The sequence below is a fragment of the Pteropus medius genome, unplaced genomic scaffold, assembly GCF_902729225.1.
Source record: "Pteropus medius unplaced genomic scaffold, Ma_sr-lr_union100, whole genome shotgun sequence".
Taxonomy (NCBI): Eukaryota; Metazoa; Chordata; class Mammalia; order Chiroptera; family Pteropodidae; genus Pteropus; species Pteropus medius.
In genome coordinates this window covers 3,973,174-4,001,118 of record NW_024342471.1, presented here as the reverse complement: position 1 = coordinate 4,001,118, position 27,945 = coordinate 3,973,174, and the positions used below count along the sequence as shown (strand labels likewise).

At 47.1% G+C, this 27,945-nt stretch overlaps 4 protein-coding genes and 2 pseudogenes across 5 annotated transcripts; 3 read left to right on the top strand and 3 right to left on the bottom strand.

Annotated features, from left to right (window-relative positions):
* Window positions 1-3,024: 3,024 nt before the first annotated feature.
* On the bottom strand, window positions 3,025-4,372 carry LOC120603353 (60S ribosomal protein L7a-like; annotated as a pseudogene).
* Window positions 4,373-6,197: 1,825 nt separating this feature from the next.
* Window positions 6,198-7,391, top strand: LOC120603311 (dnaJ homolog subfamily A member 1-like; annotated as a pseudogene).
* Window positions 7,392-10,801: 3,410 nt separating this feature from the next.
* LOC120603310 (mediator of RNA polymerase II transcription subunit 28-like) lies at window positions 10,802-11,357 on the bottom strand. The gene is given in 2 exon segments (XM_039863674.1): window positions 10,802-11,176; window positions 11,178-11,357. Coding segments are annotated over 2 exon segments (555 nt in total).
* A 2,182-nt stretch (window positions 11,358-13,539) lies between these two features.
* On the bottom strand, window positions 13,540-19,827 carry CPXM1 (carboxypeptidase X, M14 family member 1). Of its 2 annotated transcripts, none has more exons than XM_039863897.1 (14): window positions 19,561-19,827; window positions 18,077-18,238; window positions 17,779-17,888; window positions 17,517-17,656; window positions 17,322-17,412; window positions 16,554-16,704; window positions 16,381-16,469; window positions 15,987-16,110; window positions 15,708-15,904; window positions 15,442-15,621; window positions 15,059-15,356; window positions 14,748-14,887; window positions 14,015-14,117; window positions 13,540-13,912 (listed from the first exon to the last, which is right to left on the bottom strand). In XM_039863897.1, exons 1-14 carry the CDS (start codon window positions 19,730-19,732, stop codon window positions 13,671-13,673), a joined length of 2,199 nt encoding a protein of 732 aa, XP_039719831.1. In that variant the 5' UTR covers window positions 19,733-19,827; the 3' UTR covers window positions 13,540-13,670. The 2 variants fall into 2 exon arrangements, with proteins under 2 accessions (XP_039719831.1, XP_039719832.1); XM_039863898.1 differs by lacking the exon at window positions 19,561-19,827 and adding an exon at window positions 19,167-19,366.
* A 5,778-nt stretch (window positions 19,828-25,605) lies between these two features.
* Window positions 25,606-26,203, top strand: CUNH20orf141 (chromosome unknown C20orf141 homolog). Its single transcript, XM_039863672.1, has 2 exons — window positions 25,606-25,871; window positions 25,966-26,203. The coding sequence occupies exons 1-2, from the start codon at window positions 25,606-25,608 to the stop codon at window positions 26,201-26,203; spliced, it is 504 nt and encodes a 167-aa protein (XP_039719606.1).
* Window positions 26,204-26,759: 556 nt separating this feature from the next.
* Window positions 26,760-27,387, top strand: TMEM239 (transmembrane protein 239). The gene is made up of 2 exons (XM_039863673.1): window positions 26,760-26,791; window positions 26,859-27,387. Exon 2 carries the CDS (start codon window positions 26,932-26,934, stop codon window positions 27,385-27,387), a length of 456 nt encoding a protein of 151 aa, XP_039719607.1. The 5' UTR covers window positions 26,760-26,791; window positions 26,859-26,931.
* Window positions 27,388-27,945: the final 558 nt, after the last annotated feature.

Below are 27,945 nucleotides of genomic sequence, written 5' to 3'. Positions count from 1 at the left end.
GGCAGGACAAGGCAGGGGAAAGCACTAAGCAAGAATGTGGTCTCAGCAGGAGTCTAGCATAATCCCCAGGGAGCTCTGGAGAGTAAAGGGCACCGCAGTCGGACCTTCTTCGTGGCAAGGAGATGGCCCTATAGTACCCCTGTGCCAGTCATTGACTGCAGGCTACCAAAACCGGTTGGAGCATGTAACCCTTGGGTTAAGCAGCTCCCATTTGGCCAAGAGCAGTACTTGGGGGAAGGGGGTACTGTGAGCTGTTAGCAGCCAACACAATTAAAAGATGGATGTGCTAACTAGTAAGGAGGATTTGGGTGGGACATTAAGAGCCTCCACTATATCCATTGACATAATACCCCCAAGAACATAATCCTTCGATTATGACACCACAATTTCTTGAGTGGCAAAGACTCCCCTTCTGTTTCAAATGGGGCTCACAAGGAGTGTCCTGGGCCTAGACAGACAAAGGTCAGGGATCTACCCAGGGAGGTCAGATGAGGCTGGGCAGAGATCTGCAGAAGAAGTGGACACATACAGCCAGTGGAACAGTTGACTCAATAGTGGTTACTCACTGGTAGGGCAATGGTGGTGTCTATACTAGCTCTGCTAACCCGGGGCTCCCCCAGCCATTGCCCAGATGTCTGTGAAAGCTGACCCACCTTCCTGTGCTTGTCTCCTCCTCCCTCCCCAATCCTGCTACCCAAGCTGAATTCTGCTTCCCATCTCCCCTATCTCCCAAAAGCGACCCTCAGCTGGTTCCTAAGATAAGGGAAAGGGTAGTAGTCTTGCTGTCCCTCTAGTCTCTTTCCAAGATATTATCTTGGCATCAATTTCTGCTTCCCTCAGGCCTTCTCTTCTGATACTCAAGAGCCAATTTCCAAAGCAAAACAAAAAATACGGAACCTGCTCTGTTTCTCCTTCTAAATTTCTGGGACAGAGATCTTAATTCTCCTTCGGGCAATGTGATACTACTGACAGATTAGGGGGAAGAGCACAGAAATGAGAAAAGGGAGAAGGGAAGTTCAAGGGGAGGTGGCACAGTGTCCAGAGGGTAAAGACAGCAGTGGGCTAGGGGTAGGGGAATGAGCCTGGGAAGGGGGAGCTCAACAGGAAATTAATGGGAGGGAGGATTAGGAAAAAATAAAAGGTGTGTGGAAAGCCACTTTACGCACTGAAAACCCAATAAAACAAACAAAAGAGCAGTAGAGACTTTCACTTCTGAGAAGACGCAGTAGATGTATATTTCCCAATTCCTATGCTAAGTATAACTTAAAACCCTGGACATTATATAGAAAAAAAAAACGTAAAAAGACTCTGAAAGGAGGAGAAAAGGAGGCAGATTACCTGGGGATATTAGTACCTGAGGAAAGGCACTAATTGAGTTCTCTGGGTTTTCTATTTGCCTCATAGATCTCAAAATTGGAACTGAAGAAGCTGGCAACCTAGAAATGCCAATAGGGTACAAACAACAATAACAAAAGGCCTCCCCCAAAACATGCTCTTTCTAGCCAAGGGGCCAAGAAAGGAAAAATCTTTTAGATGAAATGTTTCTACCCTAACCAAGCCCCAAGAATAAACACACAAGGGAGTAAAAACCCAGCGGGGAACCTAAATTTCTGCCCTCCCAGGCTGCAGTGAGGTACCCCAACACCCCTGAATACCAAGAGAATACCAAGTAGAGAGCAGGGACTTTCATCTCCACCAGCTGTAACCCCACTTCACCCCCGTGAAAACCACGTGAGGAACCTGGATTTCCACACCACTCAGCAGTGACAAAGTGTTTCTCACACTCCCTGCTGGAATGGTCACAGGAAGCCTAATGGAGAGTCAGGACTTTCACCATGACCCAGAGGTGAAAGATTACCCTACACTATAGTGTCAGTGAAGGTGGCATGTAGAGCCAGACCTCCCACCTCTGCCTGTCAGTAAAAAAGACCCACCGTACACACTCCATCCCCAGACCCACCAAACAACCAAATTTCAAAGACATTTTGGCATGGACCAAATATTTTTGTAGATATTTTAGATAGTATCAAATGTTCTGCAAAGAAAAGGACATTTGTAATTTTAAAGTTCTAAGAAGCTTGAGGAGTTGGGTCACTATTAGACTAGGTGTGGTCCCCCAATTCTTTCTGCACACAGATTTTAGTAAGTGACAATTTGACATTAAATTATGAGCCCGTGGCCTTTATTTCCTCCACACAGCTTTCACAAACTTGGGGGCATTTAGTCTGAGACTGATCTATCACTGCCTGAAACCACCTTTGTCTTCCTCTCCATTGATATCAAACAGCTTTCATCTCAAACATATGCTAGTACCTATGGTGTCTCTGTACAAATTAGAAAATAGTGTCCCTTCCTCAAGTCAAAGAGAAGTGTTATATTATTTATTTCTTAACAATAATAATTAGGACAAACCTACAGGAGCACCTGGTCCCTCCCAAAGCTGAGAGCCTTTTGTGACACCTGACATATGGGCTGGCATGGTATTCCTAGATGAAGAATGTAATTGATTGAAGAATGTAATTTGGATCCAGAATCCAAAGAGGCCAGCAGGTGCTGTGCTTTCTTCTTTGGACTGGGGTGTAAGATGCAGCAATTACTCTCTTACTTTGGAGGCGATATCCTGGCATGCCTTTGATTAATGGATCCCATAAAACTTTATTGAAGTGACAGTTTCCTGAATCTTTTTAGGGTTCATTTCCCACCATGTGGAGTGCATGCGCCCAGCCATGTCATGTCCATCTTGTGCAATGTGCATGATGTCAGCAATGTAAAGGACCATTGCAGTGTTCTGCATGATGTGCAGATGGTCCAGATATCTTCAAACCATATTATGATAGAGACAGAGCAAGTCAACATAGCCCTAGGGCAAAACTCTAAGTGAATATTTCCGTCCATTCTACATTAACGAGAACTGTTTCTGATCCTCTTTTCTAACTGAGATGGAATTCTAATGTGGAATTCACCATATTAACAAACTAAAAAAATTAAAAAATATGCCTTTTCCAGGTTGGCAATGCAAGCCGCTCATGCTGGGCCCAGGACGTTGCCTTCCCAGTAACGGCGGATCTCATCATACCTGTCATTGTAGTTGGTCCAATAGCTTCCCCCAGCTTAGCCAGCCCTCCCTTTTCTTCTGAGTTAACCTGTGTGAAGGCAGTGGTGGTGCAGTTCTCCTTGTGGACTAGATACCCCAACCCGGCCTTCCCCTTGATAATGCAGTAAGGAACCCTCATCTCAGGGCACAGGGCAGGCAGGAAGACAACCAGCTCGATGGGCTCCATGTCATGTGCAATCACTACCAATTGAGCCTTCTTGTTCTCCACCAAAGTGATGACAATATTAACTCCTGCTCGAAGGACAGGTAGCCTCTTGGTGGGGACACCTCCTTTTCTGGCAACTTTTTTCTCAGCCCAAGCTAACAGTCTTTGCTTCTTCTCTTGCATTGTCTGTAGTCTGTACCCGTGGGCCAGCTTAAGCAATTGAACAGCTGCTTGGTGGTCCAAGGCCTGGGTCGACTGGTTAATTGCAGGCGCTTATAGAGAACAGCCCTTTGCCGCTGTAACCAAATTTAGCAGAGACATTTGACAAAGCGAGTGAGATCCCTTTTGAGCTGGATGTCCTGTCCAATGCCAAAACGTTTAGGTCTTTTCTCAAATAGGGAATTTACCACCTTCTTGGCCTCCTGCTTCTTCACGACAGCAGGGACTGGGGCCACCTTCTTTCCCGTAGCCTTCTTTCCTTTTGGCGTCTTGGGCAGCGCGTGGAGAGAGAAAGGAAAGGAAATTGTGGGAAATGTGTATGTGACCTCAGAGATGGGAGAATTGGCACCTGCCCTGCCATTGTTTCTTAATTCCCATTTAATATAGTACTGGAAGTTCTAGCAAGTGCAATAAGGCAAAATACCTACATATGTACATACATATACATACATACATACATACATACATACATACATACATATATGCAGGGCTTAATATTGTAAAGAAATAAATAAAACTATCCCTATTCACAGATGACATGATCATTTATGCAGAAAATTCTAAGGAATCTATTTTTGAAAAAGCTCCTGAATCTAATAAGCAAGTTTTCAAGGTCACAAGATTTCAGACCAATATACAAAAATCAATTACGTTTTGATATATGAGCCATGAGCAACCAGAAAATGAAATTTTTGAAAATAGAACTTACATTAGTTTGCTAGAGCTATCACAGACTAGACGGCTAAAACAACAGAATTTATTTGCCCACACTTCTGGCTGTAAAATCTAAGATCAAGATGTTTGAAGATTTGGTTTCTCCTGACAGCATCTATCTTTGGCTTACTGATGGCCACCTTTTCACTGTGTCCTGATGCGGCCTCTTCTCTGTGCATGCTTACCCCTAATGTCTCTGCCTCTTCTTTTTAGGGCACCAGACATATTGGATTAGGGCCCACCCATCTGACCTCATTTAACCTTAATTACTTCTTTAAAGGCTCTATCTCCAAAGAGGGAATATAGTCAATAATATTGTAATAACTATGTATAGTGTCAAGGGGGTACTAGACTGATCTGGGAATCATTTCGTAAGTTATAGAAATATCTAACCATTATGCTGAACACCTAAAACTAATATTATATTGAATGTCAACTGTAATTAGAAAAAAAAATTTTTTTTTAAGTCTCTATCTCCAAATACAGTCACATTCTAGGTTCTGGTGGTTAGGACTTCAACATATGGATTTGGGGGAAACACGATTTAGTTCATTATCATTTACAATAGCTCAAAAAATGAAATACTTAAGATCTAAATCTAAAAATAAATGTAGGATCTGTATTCAATGAAAGGAAACCTAATAAAAGGAAAAACATACCATATTCATAGATTGAAAGACGTAGTACATTTAAGATGCCATTTCTCCCGCAAAGTGATCTATAAATTTAATGCAATTCCTATCCAAATCCCAGCAGGATTCTCTGTAGATATAGATAAGCTAAATCTAAAGTGTACATAGATTTAAATGTTAAAAAAAAATCTAGAATAGCCAAAACAATTTGAAAAAGAAAAACAAAGATTTAAGATTCACACTAGCCAATTTTTTGTAGGGTTTTGTGGGGTTTTTTAGTTTTTTTAATTGTAAAATTTACTATTGTAAGCATTTTTAAATGTGCAATCAGTGACATTAAGTACATTCACAATGTTGAATGCTAAAAGTACTGTCTATTTCCAGAACTTCTTCATCACCCAAACAGAAACACTGTACCCACTAAATCATAATTCTCTATTCCCCTCCCCGCCAGTCCCCGATAACCTCTGTTCTACTTTCTGTCTCTATGAATTTACCTATTCTCACATAAATGTAGTCATATAATATTTGTCCTTTTGTGTCTGGACTATTTTACGCAGCAGAATTGTTTTGCTAATAAGTTTTGTCTTTATTAGAGCCTGTATCAGAATTTCATACCTTTTCATGGCTGAGTAATATTCTATTGTATGTGTATACTACATTTTGTTTATTTACTTAGTTTTTGGTAGACATTTGGGTTGTATCTACCTTTTGGTTATTGTGAATAATGGTACTATGAGCATTGGTATACAAGTATCTGAGTTTCTGCTTAAATTTTTGGAGGTATATATCTAGGAATGAAATTGCTAGGTCATTTGCTAATTCTATGTCTGACTTTTGGAGGAACTGGTAAATTCTTTTCGACAGCAGCTGGAACATTTTGCATTCTCATTAGCAATTACTCAAGGGTTCCAATTTTTCCACATTATTGCCAACTCTCATTATTTTTCATTTTATTGGTAATAGCTAACCTAATGGGTGTGAAGTGCTATCTCATTGTGGTTTTGATTTGTGTTTCCCTAGTGACTAATGATGTTGAGCATCTTTTCATGTACTTATTGGCCATTTGTATATCTTCTTTGAAGAAATGTGATCAAGGCTTTTGCCCATTTTTGAATTGGTTTGTTTTTTTATTGTTGAATTATAGAAGTTTTTAATATTTTTTTGATATTTCTGTAAATATTTTCCCCATTCTGTGCATTGCCTTTTCACTCTCTCTTGTGTTCTTTGATGTACAAGTTTTTAATTTTGGCAGAACTTTCCAGAACACTGGGTGAGAAGCAGAGGAGCAGCAGCTGCCCCAGCTGTGCCCAGCAATGTGCTCCTTCCCACTCTCCCACACCTGCCTCTCCCTGCTCATTGGCTTTCAAAAATGGTAAAAGAAACCACTTACTATGATGTTTAGAAGGTCAAACTCAATGCCACCCAGGAAGAATTAAAAAAAGGTTTAGAGGAAATTGGCCTTGAAGTACCACCCTGATAAGAATCCAAATGAAGGAGAGAAGTTTGAACAGATTTCTCAAGCTTGTAAAGTGCTCTCTGATGCAAAGAAAAGGGAATTTTGTGATAAAAGGAAACAGGCAAATAAAGAAGATGGAGCAGATGGAGGTGGTTCGGTTTTGGCTTCCCATGGACATCTTTGATACATTTTTTGGAAAGTAGTAGGATACAGCGAGAAAGGAGAGGTAAAATGTTGTTCATCAACTCTCAGTAACTTTAGAAGATTTATAAAATGGTGTAACAAGAAACTAGTTCTGCAAAAGAATGTGATTTGTGACAAATGTGAAAGCTGAGGTGGTGAGAAATGAGCAGTAGAGTGCCGTCCCAATTGCCGAGGTATGGGATGCAAATAAGAAATCATCAGATAGGACATGGAATGGTTCAGCCAATTCAGTCTGTGTGCATGGAGTGCCAGGGCCATGGGAGATGGATCAGTCTCAAAGACAGATGTAAAAGATGTGAAGGAAGGAAGATAGTTCAAGAGAAAAAGATTCTAGAAGTTCATATTGACAAAAGTATGAAAGATGGCCGGAAGAGTACATTCCATGGTGAAAGAGACCAAGAACCAGGACTGAAGCCCAGAGATATCATCATTGTTTTAGATCAGAAGGGCCATGTTGTTTTTACTCAATGAGGAGAAGACCTTTTCATGTGTATGGACATACAGCTGGTTGAAGTCTTGTGTGGCTTCCAAAAGCCAATATCTCCTCCTGACAACCAAACTGTCGTCATCACCTCTCATACAGGTCAGATTGTCAAGTATAGGGATATCAAGAGTGTGTAAAATGAAGTCATGCCAATTTATCATAGACCATATGAAAAGAGTCACCTAATCATCGAATTTAGGTAAACTTTCCTCAGAATTGCTTTCTCTCTCCTAATAAACTCTCTTTGCTTAAAAAAAACGCCTACCTGAAGGGAAGGAAGTAGAAGAGATTGAGAAATGGACCAGGTAGGAGTGGTGGGCTATGATCCAAATCAAGAAAGACAGCACCTTTACAACGAAGAAGCACATAAAGATGATGAACATCGTGCTAAGGGTGATGTTCAATGTCAGACCTCTTAATGGGCCAGAGAATAACACTCATTGCTGGCTGTATATGCTGTAGTGAATGAACAAAGGGCTGTAATTACAATATGCTCACTACTTGCTATTGTTTTTATTTTGATATTCAACTATAGTAGTGTTTTAAAAGTTAAATGAAGAATAAACTCAAATATAAAAGCTCTGATTTTTCCCTTTATATATGATGACTTCAGTGTGCAAGATAAGTTTAATACCTATAAAAACTATTTTAAAAAAATTTCCCCTAAAAAAATATTTAAAAATTTTTTTAATTAAAAAAATTTTCTTCTAGCATTTGTTAGGCCATACTTTGTAATTAATTTCATCTATGTGCATAGAATAGCTTAGCCTGAAATGCTAAGTATATGCATAGACTTCGGTGTATGACCCTTAATTGTTAAGCTATGAAGTTAAAACTCTGTATCCAACTGGCAATCAGACATAGAACTTAATTTGTAGAGAAGTGTTAGTCTGTATAGTTGTGTTAAGTAGGATTCATTGTGATGCCTCTACATTTATTCTATCGCCTCAATTGATACTTAAAGATGGTGTGCTATATAATTTAGCTGTGGTATCAGTGATAGAAATGATACCCTTCTAAAGAAGGAGTTTATCATGATAAGCAGCTTCTTGAGGGCTTGTACTTGTAGAACTGCATTCCCTTCCGCCATGCCATCATTTTTTTAAATGTCTATAACTATATCAGTCCTTGGTTACATTTTTTTTCCTTCTCTTTGGACCATGATAAACCTGAGAGTAATGACTTCCAGATCAGGCTAACTTAGAAGTTAGGGTGATGAGAACTTTACATGGAGGAGTAATTTACATGTGTGAAATAGGAAGGTATTTTTTAGGTATGTTGTAGTCTTACTTTAAACCATTTAACTTATGCTCCAAAGTAACTGTAATTCAGTGCTGATAGTATAGCAATTACGATAAATAGCTTTAATTGTATGTTTAAAAGTCATGATTGCAAGCTTAAATTTAGATATTAGAATTTAAGCAATTCTTGAAATGTATGAATGTCTCCTTAATATACTGACTACAAAGCAAAGAAAAAAAAAGGTTTTAACTTTGATTAAGTCTAATTTATCATTTCTTTTGTTGCCTGTGCTTTTGGTTTCATATCCAAGATTATCAAACAAATCCAATGTCATAAAGATTTTCTCATTTTCTTCTAGGAATTTGATAGTTTTAGCTCTTAAGTTTAGATTTTTGATCCATTTTTGAGCTAATTTTGGATAAGGGTCCAATTTCATTCTTCTGCATTTGCAGACTAGCCAATTTTAAGATGTGTCATAAAGCTACAATAGTCAAAACAGTGTGGTATTGGTGAAAGGACAGATACATACCAATGCAACAGACTACAAATTCCAGAAATAGACCCACACAACTATGGTGAATAGGTTTTGAACAAAGGTACAAAGGTATGTTCTTTCAATGGAGAAAGAATGGTCTTTTTAACAAAAGATGCTGGAAAAACTGAACCTTTATATGCAAAAAAAATAAACCTTGACTTACATCTCATATACATAAAAACTAACTCAAAAGAGATTACAAGTCTAAACGTAATATGTAAAACTATAAAACTCTCAGAAGAAAACATAGGGGGAAATCCATGGGTTTTGGTTAATCAAAGAGTTCTCGGATAGGACACAAAAAGTATCATCTATAAAGAAAAAAAATAATAAATTAAACTTTGTCAAAATTTAAAACTTCCGCTCTGCAAACACTATTAAGAGAATAAAAAGATGGGCGATAGATTGTGGGGAAATATTTGCAAATCACATATGAGACAAAAGACTTGAATCCAACTCTCAAAACTCAAAAATAAAAAAACAAACTATCCAATTTTTTAAATCAACAAAACCTTTTTTTCTTTGTCCCTTGTACCTGATATGCCGCTTCTCTCTTGCTGCTTCAAGTTCCTTTCTTTGTCTTTGTCTTTTGACAATTTGATTCTATGTCTCAATGTGGATCTCTTTTGAGTTTATCTTGCTGAGAGTTCATTGAGTTAAAGTGAAAATAGAAACAAACAGTGATTAGTGCTTGCCTAGAATTGGGATGGGAGGAGAGTCTGAATACAAAAGGACAACACAAGGGAATTCTTTATGTCTGTGTCTGTGGCGGAAAAATCTATACATGTGACTCATTGAAGTGTACATCAAAAAAATGAATTTTATCATATGCAAATTTTTAATAAATGAAAGTGGATACTTTTTAAGTACATAAAATGTTCACACAACGTTCAACATATATTTTTGAGTGAACACAACCGCACTCTCACCAGGTAAAGGAAAAGAATGTTGCTAGCATTCCAGAAGCCCCTCATTTCTTTCTCCCTCATTATCGCTCCATTGTTCTCCCAGAATCAATCACTATCCTGAATTTGTTCATAATCACATCCTTGCTTTTCTTTATTATTTTATGACTCATACACCTATAAACAATATAAATCAATTTTCCGTGTGTTTTGATTATTTCATTCAAAATTGTTTTTGCGAGAGTCATCTATGGTGTATATGTATAGAGGTTGTTTATTTTCATTCTTGTATACAATTCCATTGCATAAATGGACCATATTTTATTCTACATTGTACTCTTTTTTTTTTCATCCTTAAACTACACCTGTGCCCAAGTCATGCTATTGAGAACAGGGTCACTGTTTGCTTAAACTAATTCATTAGTGCAGAACATAACAAAATTTGGCATATCACTGCTCCTGCTACATCTCCCCAACCCCAAAAAGTAAATAAACGTCACGCAACATATAAACTTACCCCAAATAGTCAACATCAACTTAAGGATCCTACTGTAATAATACCCTAACTACAATACTCTTCCAACCTATTTACAGAATATCCTCATTCTGAGAACTCTGGGAGCATTACATTGTTGCATTAGACTCCTCCTCTTGAGGTAATTCAAAGTCTTGAAATAGCAAATTTACACATTTTTACATAATACCACATCAAAGACCTATAAACAAAACCCTCACCCTCGTATTCACGGATCAGATCATACAAACTGTTCTTCCCTCAGATGACACAATCTCATTTAAAACTGTAAATACAAGTTAAGTTATACAAAAAATTTTTAAATACAAGTAGAAAAAAAGAAATAAGGGATCTGTAAGTGGCATCATACTAACAGTCTACATTTTGCTAAAAAAAAAAAAATTTACTTGGTTTACCAAAGCTAAAGGCATTTTTATAAAGTACTCAAGAATAACAGCTTATAAAAAATAGGGGGAAATTTTTAGGTGAGAGCATGAAACTAAAATCATTTCGTTCTCTGGCAGAGTTCTTCTAAAATGTCATGTCCCCAAAAAGTGATGTTTGGAAAAAAAGAAAAAAAAAATCTGTGTTTAGGTTGACTCATAGAGCAGCTCGCTTTCAGGTGGCTTTTATTCAGGTCTGCTTCATAGGCGCAGGGACATTAGCAGCCGCTTGCGAGAGGTAGGCCGAGGAGACTTGAGGGATGTCGGCCAGCTTTTTGTGCTGCACACTGACGTCCTCCAGCACCTGATGCCAATGCTGCAGCTTTGTCAAGTGCTTCTGGACCAGAGCATCTTTCCACTGTAATTCATTCCTTAGCTCCGAGATATCCTCTTTGATTACTTGCTCTGGTTTCTGGATAGATAATTGCAATCTTTTCTGTAGGAAAAAATATTCTGTCTTTCTCGCAATATCCAAAAATTTCTGGATACACTTATCAACATCAGTTCGAATTTCTTCCTGATCCGTGCCATTGACATAGTCATCTTTCGAGACTTGCTTTGCTTCTCACCAGAGAAGCAAAGCAAGCCTCGAAAGATGACTCCAACTCATCCTCCAAGGTACTCGGAGAAGATCTCAGAGTGTCAGGAGTGGCCCAAAGAAGCGAACCCTGGCCAGGGAGTCCCGGAGGGGCTAATGGGGGTCTGGGTGGCTGCCCAGAGAACATACCTGCCAGCGGAGCTGCCATTTCTGAAAAGCTCTACATTTTACTCTTGATGGATATTTGGGTTGATTCCAATTTGGGTCTATTACAAATAAGGCTGCTATAAACATTCATGTACATGCATCTTTTTGCACATGTGTTAAGAGTTTCTCTATAGTATACATTGTACACCCAGGACATCTGTGTCTTCAATTTTACTAGATCATGCTGACGTGTTCATCTTGTCATATATGTCAAGTGGAATGCAAAGGCAAACATCTCTAATGACACATGGTATAGACATAATTATTTGGAATTTATTGGAGGGTACTTTCAGGCAAAGAGTTGGGAGAATGTATGTATCACTCAGAAGTCCCTTTATCCAAAGGTGGGTTGCTAGGCCAGGCAGGGCAGATCTCACTGTTAAAAGAGCTCAAGGACAAGGGCCCCATTTTCATTCTACTTTACATATTTATGAGGAAAGTAGGAGGGATCTGGGAGTCCCGTGGTAACTATGTAATGGAAGGAGATTTTTGGCCAGGCGAATGTCTTGCTAGAAGCTGGGGGAAATCTAGAGCTTGGACATCAGCTAGGGGAGTTCACATGCCATTTCAGTTATGCTGAACTAACTGATTCTAGGCTACCCAAGGGATAAACCTGGGTGTGTTCAGTTGTATTATTATATAATGTTCCTCTCTGTCTCTGGTTATGTTATTTGCCCTGAAGTCAACTTTATCTAATATTAAGATATCCAGTCCTGCTTTCTTTTGATTAATCTTTGCATGATACATTAATACATTTTTTCATTCTTTTACGTTAAAGATGCCTATATTTCTATATTTGAAGTAAGTTTATTGTAGTATATAGCTGGGTCACTCTGCCAATAAGACGTGCACTTATGAGCACCTTTCATTTGGTATATTAAACTTCAATGAATAAAAACAAAAAAAAAATTTGGAAAGAGTGATACAGAGGAGGAGTTGGAGGTGGGGAGAAAAGGAGCAAGGAGATGGGAGATATGGCATGAATTCCTCATGGTGATCTGAGATTGAAAATATGAGAGGCAGAGACAGAGACACCTCAAGAAACAAAGACAATGCAGCAGCCCAGCACTAGGCAGAGCTTACATGACAAAAGGCTGTGTGGATATCTTTGTGGCATATTTCACCTTATTAAAATCTGTTCCATTCCTGCCCTTGCAAGCTCTCCTCTGAATTGCAGGGGGCTGGAAGCCTGAAAACTACATTATGTGGGATTCCTTGCAAGCCAGGTTATAGTTAGATTTTGCCAGTGTACTTCATAGGTTGGAGATTAGATAGTGGAAGGGAGAAATTATTCTCTTCTGGCACTAGTCATGGCAGGTGACCACAGTGATCACTGGTGATCCCAGGTCATTGTAGGCTCTAGCACCAACATCAGCAAATATAGGCTTATAAACTCCAGACCAATGGTATTCTCAGCTTCCTAAATTCTAGGTAAAACTCCCTTCTTTTTTCTCATTCAGCTCTTCCAATATGTTTATATCTAATGTCCAGCATCAAATTTCCCTGTTTCCTAATAATTTAATGGGTTGTTTTCCTGGCAATACACAGACACATAACTTCTTCAGTCTGAAAGAAACAAATCAAATCCTATCATTTACCAACGCTTTCCAAAATGACTGGTGAAGCAAATTCAAATACTCAGGTGTTGTATCTTTGGTTCTCTCGTTAGAGCTGTCCCTGTCCACACCCCTGCACTTAGCTCACCTCCCATCTGAAGTTCTAGAACCATCACCTCTATTGCATCCCTGACCATTTGAGTCCCTCTTGATCTGCAGTGCATGTATGCATCTCCCCTGTCTGTGCTCCCTCAGCAGCCAGCCTCCACCTTGGCACACCTCACATTGTACTGATCTGTCCCTTCTTGACTGGGAGCCTCAAGAGACTGGGTGAGCACTGCTTATTCTTGACTCCTTTGCATGCTTAGCATTGAGCAGGTGCTTCCAGAATGTTTAACAGCACTATATGGTGCCTGCTACAGAAGTGATGGGTTAATGAGATGAGTTGCTCTGCTAAGACCTAGGTTCAAGAAGAACCCCAGTGAGGTCCTCTTTCCACACTATTTTTCCAGAAGACAACTGATAGGACTGTGCAAGTGTGAGCAGAATAGATAGGATTGAGCAGGAGGAGAAGCTGAGGCCTTGCCTGGGGGTGAGGGAATCTGAGACAGAGAGATCACAGGAAGATTGGCTGAGGTGCCAAGTAGCTTTAATGAGCCTGAGCACCTCTTCTCCCACTTTGTCCCTCTCTCTTAGTCCCCCTTAGTTCTGGACAGGTCCAGCCTGCCCCAGGCTCTGGGGTTCTCCAGCTGGGGGTGTTAATCCTTCTGCCCCCTCAGCCGCTCCAGCCGCCTCCGAAGGTCTGGGGGCACCTTGGCCCCAGCTGCCAGCAGCTCTCGCAGTCTCTGTTTGGGAGTCTTGGTGAGGTGGAAATTGCAGGGAACAGGGCCCTCTTCGAAGGTGACCCGGCAGCTCCGTGTCACTGTGTGGTATCCCTCAGCACTGGCGGTCACCATATAGTCCCCTGGGGTCAGCAGGCGCCAGTAATCCCCGCCCCACGCTGGGAGGAGTGAAAGGCAAAATCAGGGCCCAATGATCCTCAGCTTCTGACCCAGCCCTCCCACGCCTCCACCATTACCATCCCCTCCCCCGCCACACACACCCGTCGTTACATCATGGTTAATCCCGTCAACAGAAATGACAGCATCAGCAATCCCGAGCTCCGTGTCCTTGTCCCGCACAATTCCTGCAATGCCCATGCGCACCTGTGTGGGGAAAGGTTACCAAAACCCTTACCCTTCTGCCTGAAAATGTGACCTTCGTTTCATTTGCTGGCTCTTTTCCTCTGCAAACTTGATATAAGTGGTATGTGTACTACGTTCCTAGATGACAACATTCTGGTAAAAATACCTCCTGCTGATAAATTGCATCAGGACTGGGAGAATTATAAGTACCTGGTAGAAAGGTGTCTCTTTGAGATTCCCCAAGTTCAGTGACCCTTGTTATGGGCTTGTCATTTAGGAACCCTTGGAAGCTATACTTATAAAGGACATGAGTTCCTGTGGAATACGAAGCATCTGTGCCATGGCGCTTCCTGCACTTGCCTAATGTGAGTCATTTCGGAGAACAGCCCTCCTGAGAACAGCTCTGGGACAGCTCTGTGGACCACCACCTGAACTGCTGTCGTGTCTACTCCTACTGGCTAACAGTGTCTGACACTGCCCTGCTGGCAAACTGTGCTTCCTGTCCTATGGCTCTCCAAGTCAATCTGATGACCCGTGGCATCTAGTGAGTCAGAAAGCTCAGATGACCCCTGGTGGGAGCTGCGACCTGAATGGAAAGCAGGCGGGTCAGGAGTAACATGGGCAGGTTGGGGGTGGGGATTCAGATCGGACCTGTTCCAGGTAGGTAAGGAGGGCATCTTTGTTGTTCTCCCACTCCTGGGGCAGCTCTTTCTCATGAGGGAACTTGTCACAGGACAGCTCCACAGTGATCTCGAAGCAATTGGTGTGTAGGTAGCTGAAGTCATTCATGCCTAGGGGAACCACAGACACTGGAGCCCACAGGGCAGGATGGGAGCCCCAGCACCCCTGGTGCCCTCCTCTGGGAAACACTCCCCAGTGGTAACTGACGCCAGCACTGGCAGCAGGTTGTCTTATTGGGGTAGGATTATGGAGACAGGGTTACTCCACCCTTGAGCACATACTCCCAGGGACCGTGTGCCAGTCGGCCCCATTGATGACGTTGCCATACAAGGAGAAGTCCTGGCTGTGACAGGGTCGGCGGTCTGGGTCCTGCATAGCCCGATTAGTGCCAGCATAGACGGTGCTGAGCCAGCGAAACACAGCATCATCCGGGGTGGGCGTGAGTTCGCGGGCAGCCCACGGAGTCCGAGTCATGTCAAATGGGTAGGACACCACGAGCTCACCCCCATGGAGGTTGGCACTGAGCACAAAGGGGATCCGCTCCATCCAATCGATCACTGCCCGCGTTTCAGGAGCCACCTAGACAGGGGCAGGTCAGGAGGGGCAGGAGACAGAGACAAGGGCCTCCAGGGTGACCCTCCACCATTGCCCCCAGAATACTCACAGTGGCATTGGGCAAGATATAATAAGTGGGCAGTGGCAGGTGGTGGTTGGGGACAGTGTTGGGCACTAGCCCATCATCCTCTGCTTCCCACAGTGGTGTGTTGAGGTCAGCAAAATTATGATTAAGGTCAATGCCCTGTTGATTCCAGCGGCCCTCTGCCCAGCCCACCAGCTCCGAACCCTGATGGGAAAGGGGTTTATTTAGCCAAGCAGATTCCAGGCACCTGTAGAGAAGGAGCAGGGTGGCCCTCGTGCCAGGTGGCCTACCCGGCGGAAGGCAGTCTCATAGCCATCAGGGTTCATGGAGGGCAGCAGGTGAATGCGCGTCTCTGTGAGCAGCCGGGTCACCCGGGGGTCCCCTCGCAGGAACTCGTGGCACAGGAACTGCATCAGGAGCAGGAGCAACTCCCGCCCCAGGGCCTCATTCCCGTGCATGCCAGCCACGTAGCGCACCTCCGGCTCTCCTGGGAGCACACAGGGGCTCGAAGCTGACTCGCACCCAAGGCCCTTCCTTGTGCCTACCTCTCCCACCCCACCTGCCAGTACCCAGCTCATGCTCCCCAGGCTGGTCCGACATTTCCATCACATACAGCTTCAGGCCCTGGTGGCTCTTCCCAATGTTGTAGATGCGGGTGATGTTGGGGCATTGCTCGTTCACCTCCTTCATTAGCTGGCGGAAGCGGTGGGTAGCGTGTGGAATGGGAGGATAAGACTCAGGGGTCAGATCCCATGTGGCTGTGGAGGGACTTATAAAAGCCAGTGGTGGCCCACACAGATGGGGGCACCATGGAACAACACAGGAGGGGGAGGCTCGGAAAAGAGTAAGACAGCAAGGATGAAAGAGGGGACATTACAGTAGTTGCAGCAGGTTATACTCTGGTGGAAAGGGGACCTGAGCTAGGCAGTTACTCCCTCCTGGGTCATAGAGGTTATATCTGACCTTCCTCATGGCCTTGTAATTGTGATGCCGGAAGTCCAGAGGATCAGAGGATCCCAGTGCAGGGGCCTCAGGGAATAGGTCATTAGGGTCTGGAGGAGGGTGAGTTCATGGTAATGGGTGAGCTCCCAGTGCAAGTTGTACCCTGCCCATCCAGCCCTTGTCTGACTACCCACCTGAGGCTGGGCAGGCCAGGATCTCTGCCCGGAGGCACGACGCGCCTCCCTGAAGCCAGGTCTGGGGCAGCAGGCGAATGAAGCGGGCCACCTGGGGTTCAGGCAGGAGGTTTAGCACTGGTGTCTCTGGGTCCGAATTGGCAGGAAAGACCTGGGAACGTTAAGTCCTTTGGTGGGGCTGCTCAAAAGCCAGCAACCTAATCTAGGATCCAGGGAAGGTGCTAAGGCTTCCAAATTCCTCATCAAACCACCCTGGTGGGCTCAGCTGGAGACTTCTATTCAGTGTCAAACACATACCCTGGCCCACAGGCCCTGCTAAAAGGCAGCCCTAGGCAGCCATGCTTTCTGCCTGGGTCATAGCTCATTAGACCAATATGTCCATGTGACTCAGGAGCAGCCAATCTTAAAGCCAGCCATTGTAGCCTGGTGTATAAAGAGGTCCATGATATGGGGAGGTGAGAGGTGATGCAAGGACCAGTGATCCCACTGCCAGAAGGGGTGTTCCAGCAGGAAGTTGTGGCATGAAGTGGCACCCACCCAGTGGAAGAAGTATTTGGGCAGAATTTGGGCACGTTCCAAAGCAGTCTGGCTCCCGAGGCTGCCTGCTTGGCACCACCGATCCTGACAACAACCCCCTCTCTCCTGAAATCCCCAAGTGGGCATCTGTTCCTTGCCCCCAGAAGAGCCCCAACCCAGCCCAGCACCCTACAGTGAGCTTGGTGCCCAGCTCCCAGCCTAGAGAGCCCCAGCCACAATGGCACCACGCACCGCATCCATCCCACTGCTGCGGTTCCTACTCCCCCACCAGATCCGACTGTCGTTGCTGAACTGGACCTTGTATGAGGTGACCCAGTCGTACCTGGAAGGAGGGGTGGGAAGAGATCATCAGTGGCCCTCAGGACTCCCACCCCAGCCCTCCTGAGTCTGCCCATGACTTCCTGGCCTGGGGCTAGCCTGCCTCACCTCCAGACAGAGTTCCTGCCCTGGGTGATAATGCCTGAGAAGCGGGTGGGATGCCTAGCGTCCACCTGAAGCCACGGCTCAGTGTCCTGCTGCTCAGCACACCAGGCTCCATCGTATAAATCACCATCCTCCAGGCCTGACTGTGGGCACAGGACATGGTGATCAGGCCAAAGTGGGCAGTGTGGGGTGGGCCAGGATTGTGGGGAGAAGGGGCAGGAAAGAAGGTTCTAGGGGTTGCCTTGCTCTGAGCCAGGGTGCTGACCTGAATGTTGAGCCGTCCTCGGTGTGGTCCAAGACCAAAGGACTGGCTGCTGGATGCCTCAAGCTGGTTATCTGAAACTCGCAGGGACTCTAGGCCCAAAGGTGGACAGCCTGAGGCAGGGACAGCAGTGAGACAGGACCAGAGAGAGAATGGTCAGGGCAGGTGGGAAGCTGAGTCTAAGCTTGCCCGTGTGCTGGGCAGGCTGGGAACATGCCTATGCCCACGAGGTTAGGAGTTACGTTAGTACATATATGCCTAGGGACTGCAAGTCTGGGCAGAGCCCGTAGAGGGGTGGTACCTGGTTCTTGCTCCTTAGAAAGGTCAAGTGCTCCTGCAGTGCTGGTGGCCACTGGAGGCCTGAAAGTCACCAGGGTACTGGGGCGAGTTAGCTTCTTTCGCTTCTTCATAATAACCTTTTTCTTCTTGATGACTCGAATCCGAACATGCTGTTGTGAGGTCCCTGGAGACCAGAAAGGCACAGCACCAGAGGAGGGAAGGATGGCATGAAAGTCCAGATGGAAAGGTCTGCCAGCCCAAGAAGGCGTGCAAGCCCATAGAGGCCCGACCACAAGTATCTGAGGACCTGAGCACGGACTAGACAGCCTTCAGTCTGATCTCAACCTGCTTCTCCAGCCAATCCTTCAGTTCCTTCTCTCCTGGAGTGACGACATGCTTGGTCAGCCTCCTCTGACCCTCTCCAATGGAGAGCTATACCCAGCCTCTGGGAACTATTTGGTTCTTTACTTACAGGCCTTTGCACTGGCTGTCCCCTCCCCATCATACCACTCACTACCTGTGATTTTATTGCCTAAGTCCCATTCTTCCTTCACATCTGATGCCCTTTGAGGAGCCCTCCTTAGCTCTAGACTGAGTCTCCCAAAGCCCCTGTGCCACCTTGATCGCTGCATCTGCCCTCTGGGCTGAAACATCCTGTCCTCAAATCCAGGTCTACCTGGGTGCTCAGGCCTCCGAGAGCTGAGCCTGTGTCCTGTTCACTCTTCAGCCCAGGGCCTTGCACAGGGCAGGTGCCACTAGTTCTTCACCCACTCAAGCTCTAGAACATGCTGTACACTTTCTTGTCTGGTGCCCCTGTGCCTTTGCACACATGGCTTACTTCTTGGCTGCCCTCCTCTTCAGCTCTTCCTGATTCAGAGATGCTCACCCCTTATGAGCAAGGACCCAATGTCTACTTGCCTCCTCTGAGAAGCCCTCCTTAATCGCTACTCACTTGCCTCTCCCCTCCTTAGAAAACACCCCATTTCTCCAGGCAGCCTCAGCAGAGTGCTCTCCTTCCCTTTTTCTCTTGCTCCTTCCTTCTAGCCTGTGCCCTCAAGCTCTCTCCTACAGCCTTGCTCTGAACCCCTTAGTGTCAGTGCCTTTGTCTTTACCTCTTTCTCCCCAATTCCTGGCTCTGGTCTCAGTTTCCTCATCTATAAAAAGGGAAGGTTTGAGGCTGGAAGAGGCAACATCCCACTGGCTCCTGTCCCAGGACTGCTGACTTGGTCCGGCTGGGAACTGGGGCTGCTGAGTCAGCATCCATTGCACCAGACAGTGTGTGTGAGTGTGTGTGGTGAGGAGTGTGTGTGTGTGTGTGTGTGTGTGTGTGTGTGTGTGTGTTTGTTGGGAAGGGGACCGGAAAGCGTGCTTGTATTGGGGAGGGATGGGAAAGTGTGTGTGTGTGTGTGTGCGCGCCTTGCTTGCCTGTGTGTGTATGTGTGTGTTGGGGAAGGAGACGGGTAAGTGGACCAGCGGGAGAGGCCGGCGCTGGGGCCGAGAGCTCACCGTTATCCTTTCCCGCTGGCTGCTGTGCTGGGCTGCTACGCGGGACCGGGGTTGAGATCGCGGCCTCGGTGGTCATGGGTGGCACAAGGCCCAACACGGAGGTGCTGGGCGCCCCCAAGCCCTGACCGACGGCGGGCACGAAGGCAGCCAAGGCGAGCAGAAGACCCCACATGGCGAGGTCCTGAGGTGGGGACGCGCGGGACGGCGGCGGTCGGTGGGTCCGTCTCTTCCTGCCCGCTGCTCCCGAGCCCCCCGCCCCTTCCTGCCGCCGCCGCACGCCCCCTGCGGCCTCTGGCCCGCCCACAGCCCGCCAGCTGGCCTCGGACCCGGGAGGGGAGGGCTGGGGCGGAACTAACCCGGCGGACCCCCGACGGGCGGCCAAGGGTCTCTGCACTCACTGATCATAGCCCTCCCTCTCCGGCCTCCCTCCGGCGCTGCCCTTCATAGCCTCCAAAGCCCCTCCGCAGCCGCGGTTTCGCTGAGGCGCCTGTCCTGTAGTGGGCACCTATTTTGTGCCATGCACCATGCCAGGCGCTTTACACATGGCCTCTCAATCCAACCCCATTTTATACAAACTGGTAAACTGAGGCTCAGAGGGGCTATTCACATGGCCAAAGCAGCAAAGCTGGGAACTCTGGGGGAGGAAACTACAACTCAAGAGGGAAACCCATCCAGAACCAGAGGCAACCTACCAAGGCGAGTGGGACAGAAAGAAGAGTGAGGGGAAACTGAGGTGGGAGCTGGGGGCAGGAGGAGGGCTGGCCCTCCAGGAATCTTTCTGAAGGGGCCCAGCCAGAGGCGGCGAATCCCACCACCACCACCACCACCATCACCCCAGCCCCGCCTCCCCTCTCTCCTTTCCCTCCCCTCCTCTGCTCACCAGGCTGCCACGTTCTGGTGTTACATAATCCAAGGAGAGAAGCCCGAGCCGATACCCAGGCGGCTGAGGCCGGGGGTGGATGGGCTGAGGCTTGTTGGGCGTCCTGTTCTCTCCTCTCCCTCCTCACCCCCACCTCATTCTCCTCCTAGGGCCCACAGCCCCTGGTTTCTGACCACAGGATTACCTCACTCGCGAGATTCCAGAGCGCAGGACCCTGCCCATGCCCCCTCAGAGACCCCTTTGACACCCCCATGCTAGGGTTGCCTCCCCAGAAGGAAAGAAATGCGTCCAGTGTGCGCCTCTAGCTGTTGTTTTGCCCTTGCAAGGAGCCCGCAGGGAGATACCGCCAACCCCCCAGAGGTGGCCAGGAATTCTCTGGGGGATGCGGGGCCTGAGCAAATATTTTTTGCAGGGCCACTATCTATACAATTTGAATCACCCGAAGTCAGCGTCTCGGCGCTATTTCGGTGGCCCTATCTCGCAGGATGTCTTGAAAGAAATACCGCGTCAAGCTTCAGGAATGGAGGCCACCACTGGCCGGGACGACTTCATAGAAGCAAGTCTGGAGCCTCAGGCATCTCTGGGTAGATGCCCCCGCGTGCTCTGGGTAGAGAGCCCCCCTCAGAAAGGGAGTAACCCGGCCAGGGCCCACGAAGGTCCTGGTCCTGCCTTGGAGCGCCCCACCTAGACTGCCTGGACGGCACTGCCAGGTCTCAGGCACCAGAGAGGGACTTAGAATAACTCAAGGTAGGCGCTCCAAAGCCCACGCTCCCTGAAGCGTGGGGCGGAGTTAGGGGCAGAGTGACGGTGCAGCAGACCAAATGGATGGAGAAGCAGATCTGAACAGGTCCTGTGGGCTGTTCTGCTCCAGCTAAAGCCCAATCTGGCCATTACCTGTCTCTGGCCCCTACCCTCATCCAAGTTGCACAGAGAGGTGTGAGAGAGAATGTGGTATTGAGGCTAAGACAGTTCAGCCTCTTGAGACTCCTGCCCCCTCCAAGTCCCACCCCACACAGCAGCCAAATCCTGTCAAGTTCCTCCTGGCTTAAGTCCCTAGTGCACTCACCTGCAAGGCCCTTCATGATAAGGCTCTCCACTCATACCTTTCCCACTTCATCTCCCCATGCTCACCCCCTGGCTCATATTCCTCCAGCCACACAGACATTCTAGCTGTTCCTCCAGTGCACCAGCCCCATCCAGGCTCAGGGCCTTTGCACTGGCTCACCAAGTTTGCATCCTCATCATTCAGATTGCCTTTCAATATCACCTGTTTTCAAAGGCCTTCCCTGACCGTTCTGATGAAAGTATTCTCCACCCTCTGCACACAGTCTATCCTCTCATATTGTTTTATTATATTGTCTTCAAGGCACTCAGCACTATGAGACTATCTCGTTTTATTTGTTGTGTGTTCACTGTTGGGTGCCTCCTCCCCCACGACAGGAGGTAAGCAACCCACTAGAAGAGCCTTTTGCACCCCAATGTTCGCAACTGCACCTCGAAGTCTAGAAAAGAGCCTGTTCTCTAGTCAGCACTCAAAAAGCATGTGTATAATATATTCAAGGTTAGAGGAAAACAAGCAAGGCTGGAGGGAAGTTGACTCTTCCCAACAGCACCAGATTTTATGGGAGGGGAAATGGCAGGCCATGAACTGGGAGACCTGCCTCCTAACGGGACTGGCAGGATAAGGTATGTTGGCCACCTCCCACCAATCCCTTAGGGCTGGGATTTGCAGGACATTCATACCTTTTGTGACACATGTGGCCCCCTTCATCCTTCTTCTCATCCTTTTGTACCCCTTGCTCTCTGTCCTATTGCAACATTTAGGATCCCTTGGCACCCCTCTATGTCCCCTGAACCCCTCAGCACCTTCTCATGACCCTTTATAACTTCATCCCCTCACAGCCCTCTATGCTCCCAGCCTGGTACTGCCTTTGGCCCTTGCCCCTAGGAACCTGGGGCAGCAAAGCCACGAAGCTCAGAAGCAGGTTCTGGAGGTAGTGGGTCTCAGGGTACAGCAGCAGGTTTGCACCCAGGTACTTACACAGCCAGATCTCTAGCCCCAGGAGCCAGGTGGAGGATCTTTTGTGGCCTCACAAGGGTGAGGATATGTTGCAAAACACAACCGAGCCACACTGGGGGGGACACCTGCCCAAAAGGGATTTTGGTTTAAGGAATGGGCTAGGAATCTCCTACTAGCTCCCTGGTGAGGTCGGGTGGCTGGAGATTGAGAGGACAGATGACTTTGGTGCCACACTGGCATAATTTCACATCTGGCTTCTACTATTTATTTTGTTTGGGTATCCTTGGATACTAATTTCACCTCTTTGAGCCTCAGTTTCATCTGTAAGATGGGAACGATATATTCTTCCCAGAGTTGCTGTGGTTCCAGGGGTTCTCTGAAATTAACCAAATGAATTAAAGGTGGAGAAAACAGCTTGTCCCCATATACATGTATGGAATAAAACAATATCGAGAAAAGAAAGAACACTCTGTCTGGCTGCACAAGTAGAGAAGTAGTGGAATCTGTCTGTTGCCCGTGCCTCCTAATCTCCTGTCCCTGGTGCTGAAGCAGAACTCACTGCCCACTAGGTGCTCTTCCTATGATGCAGGTGAGTATCGATGGGGACTCCCGTGGCATCTAGATGGCATCTCCCCACATGCCCATTCTCTCACCTTCCCCATGGCGCTGCTGTCTCTCTTTTGTACATCAATATCTTTGACAGCCTTGCTCCTCAAAGGGCAGCCTTGTACCAACAGCAGCAGCATGCCCTGGAGCTTGTTGGAAATGCAGAATCCCTGCCCCAGACCTATTGAATCAGAATCTGCATTTTGATAAGATTTCCAGAGGATTCAACCCCAGGAGAGTCATATGCACATTTAAGATTGAGAAGCACTAGTTGGAAGTTTAAAGTACCTCCACTTAAAATTCATGAAATTCACAACTTTCTCAGTTTGATGGTATTTGATGCTGTCACTGGAAATGTTATCTCAAGCCACAAGAGTACATCCACATAACATTAGGAAATTGGTATTTCGTTCATTGTGAGAGGTTATATCCCCGATCTCCACAATATGACCCTATATTAATTTGCTTTTTTTAACTAAATCATTTTCCTTAAAATACTACGTAATATAGTTTCAGGGGTAAATCACATTTAGGCTTGTAAAAGACTTTTGTATGCTTCTCCATTCCCGTCAATCATTTTAAATTCTTTTTGTTATTTTTCCTTGTATTTACCTCTAAGTTTCTATTGCTATTTCTCGATTTTTCTATGTTTAGATGTTATCTGTCGATTTCCTGATATGAATTAAGGACTTAGCTTTGCTTCCGCCCTCCCACCCATACACACCCAAAGACATAAACATACACTTTCACTCCTTTCATTTTCCCCTAAGAGCTAAATCACTGGAGCCAATATTCAGTGCTTATATGATGACCATGTAAATGTTATTGTTTAACTTTTTGTGTTCCCTGGAGTTAATAATTGTTTTATCGTTTGCTTGGTTTCAAGGCACCAATTGCTAATTCAATCCCAAAATTTCCAACAGAACTGGACATTTATTTTGAATGTGTCTAAAAGCAGCAGATAATCAATTTCATTTTTTTTCTGGAGACATGCCTTCTGGAGCATCTATCTATCTTTTGATTTCAGGCTGAGTTCCTTGCTTTCTTCACCTGGGAGCACAGCTGACATCCCAGGCCTTTCTCATCATACATCTCTAGTATTTAGCTTCTTTCATCTTTCATATTGTCTTCTCCTTGTTTTTCCGAAGCGCATCCTCCAGTAGCTTTCTAAGAAAAAGTGTACACAAGGTACGATTTTTGAGACCTCGTATGGCTTAAAATGTCTTTATTCTAGCATCACACTTGATAATCATTTGGACAAATATGTTTCTAGGCTGGAAATCATTTTCCCTTAGAATTTTGTGGGCATTGCTTTACTGCTCTGAGCGAAAGCAATCAATGAATGGTCCCAGGGACTGGTGGCACTGGCTCCACGGGCTGTTGAGCTCATCACCACCAAAAATGTCAGGTCACTAAGCTTTAGTCTTTGGACAAGGCCCACTGGAGGCAGACATATAGTCTGATTCTTGCTCTGTCTCCTCCTCTCCTGGGGGCCGTATGACCACTGTCTTCCATTCCTCACCCCCATCAGTTTTCCTTCAAAGTGTGATTTGTGGACAAGGATCAAGTTCTCCCATTTATGATGCATTTCCATTCTTGCCTCTCAAGTCATTAAACTGAGATATGCTAGAACTTCCAGAACCATCACCTAGTTACAAATTATCAGTGGGGGTAAGTTTCTTTCCAAGGTGATCAATCTCTTCATTACATGTTCATTTTCCTTAATTTCATTCTCAGAGGGTAACCTTAACCTGCAATTTGGAGGTTACTATGTTGTAGCCCTCCTACATTCACACCCTCTTTGCCATTTCTAAAATCTCAGTATCCAAAATACCTCCCACAAACCATAGTAGTACTTAGAATGCCTAAACAGCCCCCTCCTGCCCCATTCCCAAGTAGCAGGTCACGTGGGAGCCCAGACCCAGAAAGCCTCGGGTTGTTTCCTGGCAGAGTCTATCTCTGCATTCCAGGGCTGCAGTCCTGAAAAATCCCTCTAGGGACCCACAGGCATCGCCCTACTCTCAGGAGAGAGAACATTGGATGGGAAGATTGAATGACTTGTCCCTGGACTTACAGCTCTGGGAACCTGCAGGTTTGAAAGCAGTCCTTCCTCCCTTGGTCAGCTGCCCATGTAGTGATAGGGTTAGAATGCTGCCTTATCAACTCAGATCCCCATGGGAGAGCCCTGGGGCAGAGAATTAGCAGAGGCAAGAGGCTGAGTCTTAGTTCTCCGAAATCACTGACCTCCTCTGGCTAAGCCCCACCTGGGCCACCAGCTGCTTGTGACGCCAGAACCAGCAGCAGCCACTCCCTAAACCAGGGCTCCACCTGGCAAGAGGTCACAATGCCCCAGCTGCTCAGTACCAGAATGGCTGACCAAAATGGGAGGAGGTGAGGGGGTTTTGGTGAGTGGGTGTGTGGGGAAGGGGAGATTCCCCAAGACCCCAATTCCCCACTCCCCAAGCTCACCCTTGAGTGTTTTCCACCCCCTCCCATACTCCTCCCACACAGCCCCCTTTTGTAACCTCCACTTCTCTTCATGACCCAGGTCTGCTTACCCAGGCCCCACACCCTTGCTTATCCTATCCCTTTCCCTCTCAGGGGCCTGGGTGCTGGGGAGGGATCAGGTAGTCCAGTAGGTACATATGTATCCTCCTGGGGCCCTAGCCCAGCCCAGCTCCTGGACAGTGTCCTAGGACTGGGGGCACTGGGGTTGACAATTCGGGCAGTCTTTTCCATGGCTGGCCTAGCCTTCCTGCTGCTGCTGCTATTGGTTAGCTTCCTGGCCTTTGACCTGCTCCACAGGTAAGTGGGCAGCAGCCTGGCAGGTGGGCAGGTACGGGTCAGTGAGCCACTGGTCAACCTCCCAAAGCCTAGCTCCTACCCTCTCTCTCCACAGACCTGCAAGTCCCACCCGGCCACAGCACACACTTCTTACAGGGGGCCAGAGTCAGGGGGCCGGTGAGGGTCCAAGACAGCAGGCGGCTCTACTCTTGCCGATGGTGGCAGCCACAGGACAACTGCGCCTCCAGGAAGCTCTGCTACTGCTGCTTCTGGGCCTAGGGCTGCTCCTGGGGGCGCGAGGCATGCCCTTGGCCCTGCTTGGCCTGGCTTTCTGCCTCCATCCTTGGGCCTGAAATACACTGGCCATGCTGCTTCCTTAGGCCTCCTTTCCTCCATCCTGGGCTGGGCAGGCGGGAGGGTACGCTATTGTCCCCAGCCTGAACCTCAGGAGACCTCCAGCCCCACAATAGGAACAGTGGATACCTAGGTCTGATACTAAAAGTGGCAAGATAAGGGACAGGGAGCCCAGGGTTGGAGCCCAGGGAGCCCGTCTCAGAACCTGCAGGTTGAGGCTGGGCATTCTCGCCTCCTCTGTGGTTCTAAAGAATGAAGGTTCAGAGAGAAAGACTTGCAAGAGAGCAGAGAGGGACTGGTTATCAGCCATCAGGGAAGGGACAGAGATCCAAGAGGGCTTCCCACAAGAAAGCATGAGAAATACATCTATGGACTACCCAGGCTCCCCTGCCAGCCTGAAAGGTCCACAGAGAGAGGGTCTCAGATGAGGCTCACACCCTACAGTGGCTCCTTTCTTGGCTGTACCCCACCCGAGTTCGGGTCACAATGGGGCTCTTCTGGGGAGGGTGGGGGTGAGTGAAAGAGAGTCCTTGACTCTGGGTGCTAGGCCGTCCTGGGCGCTGCAAGAAACAACATGACTTAGGTAAGACCCAGGCCCCAGCTCGAAGCCCCACCCCACCCATGCTGGTACCCGCCTGACCCCTGCACTTCCACCTGCCCTGAGGTCCCAGGCATATCCAGGGCTGCTTCTGCAGCTGGCCTGGCCCTCTCCCTAGGTGCACCAGCCATGATGCAGCAGCTGAGAATGGAGACCGATGCCATTGGGGCCGGCGAGGGGCCACAGCCGGCGGTGCCCTGGTCGACCTGGGTCACACGGCAGGGTTGGGTGCGCTGGTGCATGTACTATGTGCCCCAGAACTGGACCCAGTGGTGGATCACATCAAGCTGGAGGCAACCTCTGCAGCGTGTGCTGTGGAGCCTGGAGGGGATCCTCTACCTGCTGCTGGCGCTGATGCTGTGCCATGCACTCTTCACCACTGGCTCCTATCTCCTGAGCTCCCTTTGGCCTGTTGTGGCCGCTGCGTGGCGACATCTGCTGCCTGCTGTCCTGCTGCTGGTACTCAGTGCCCTCCCAGCCCTGCTCTTCACCGCCTCCTTCCTGCTGCTGCTTTCCACACTGCTGAGCCTCGTGGGCCTCCTCACCTCCATGTCTCATCCAGGCCATGCTCAGGACTTGGACTAATAGAAGGGAAACCCCATCCTGCTGCCTGTGTCTGTTGAGCCCTGGCCTAGGGCCTGAGGCTCAGGGGAGAGGGAGGGCAATGGGACCAGGGCCTTCCTGCTTCAGCAGGCCCCCAACCCCCAGTCGCTAGCAATGGTTGTGACATGGGTGACGCTGATGGAGCTGAAGGCTAGATTGACCTGATCTCTGGGTACCTCCCTCAAGATGATGCTGCAGGTACTTGGTATGGGAGAACAGGGGCTTTGAGGAGATGGGATAGGGCAGAAAACTTAGCTAGGGGAAGAGCTTGGCTAAGCCATCAAGAACTCCCATGTGGGTGTGGTGACACCACTGGGACCCCTTTAGCAACCAGCAGCATCTTTTTTTTGCAGCTGTCTTAGCTTCAGATTCATTGAGAACATCTTTCTGGGTTCCCGTGGACTTGTCATTCCTCTTACCAACCCCCTCTTTCCACTTGCCCAAGCTCTAGAAAGGGCCCACTGACAGAAACCTAACTGCAAGAGGGCTGGCCACAAGCCCCATGAGACCTCGACTAACTCACCATCCAGATCTTTCTGC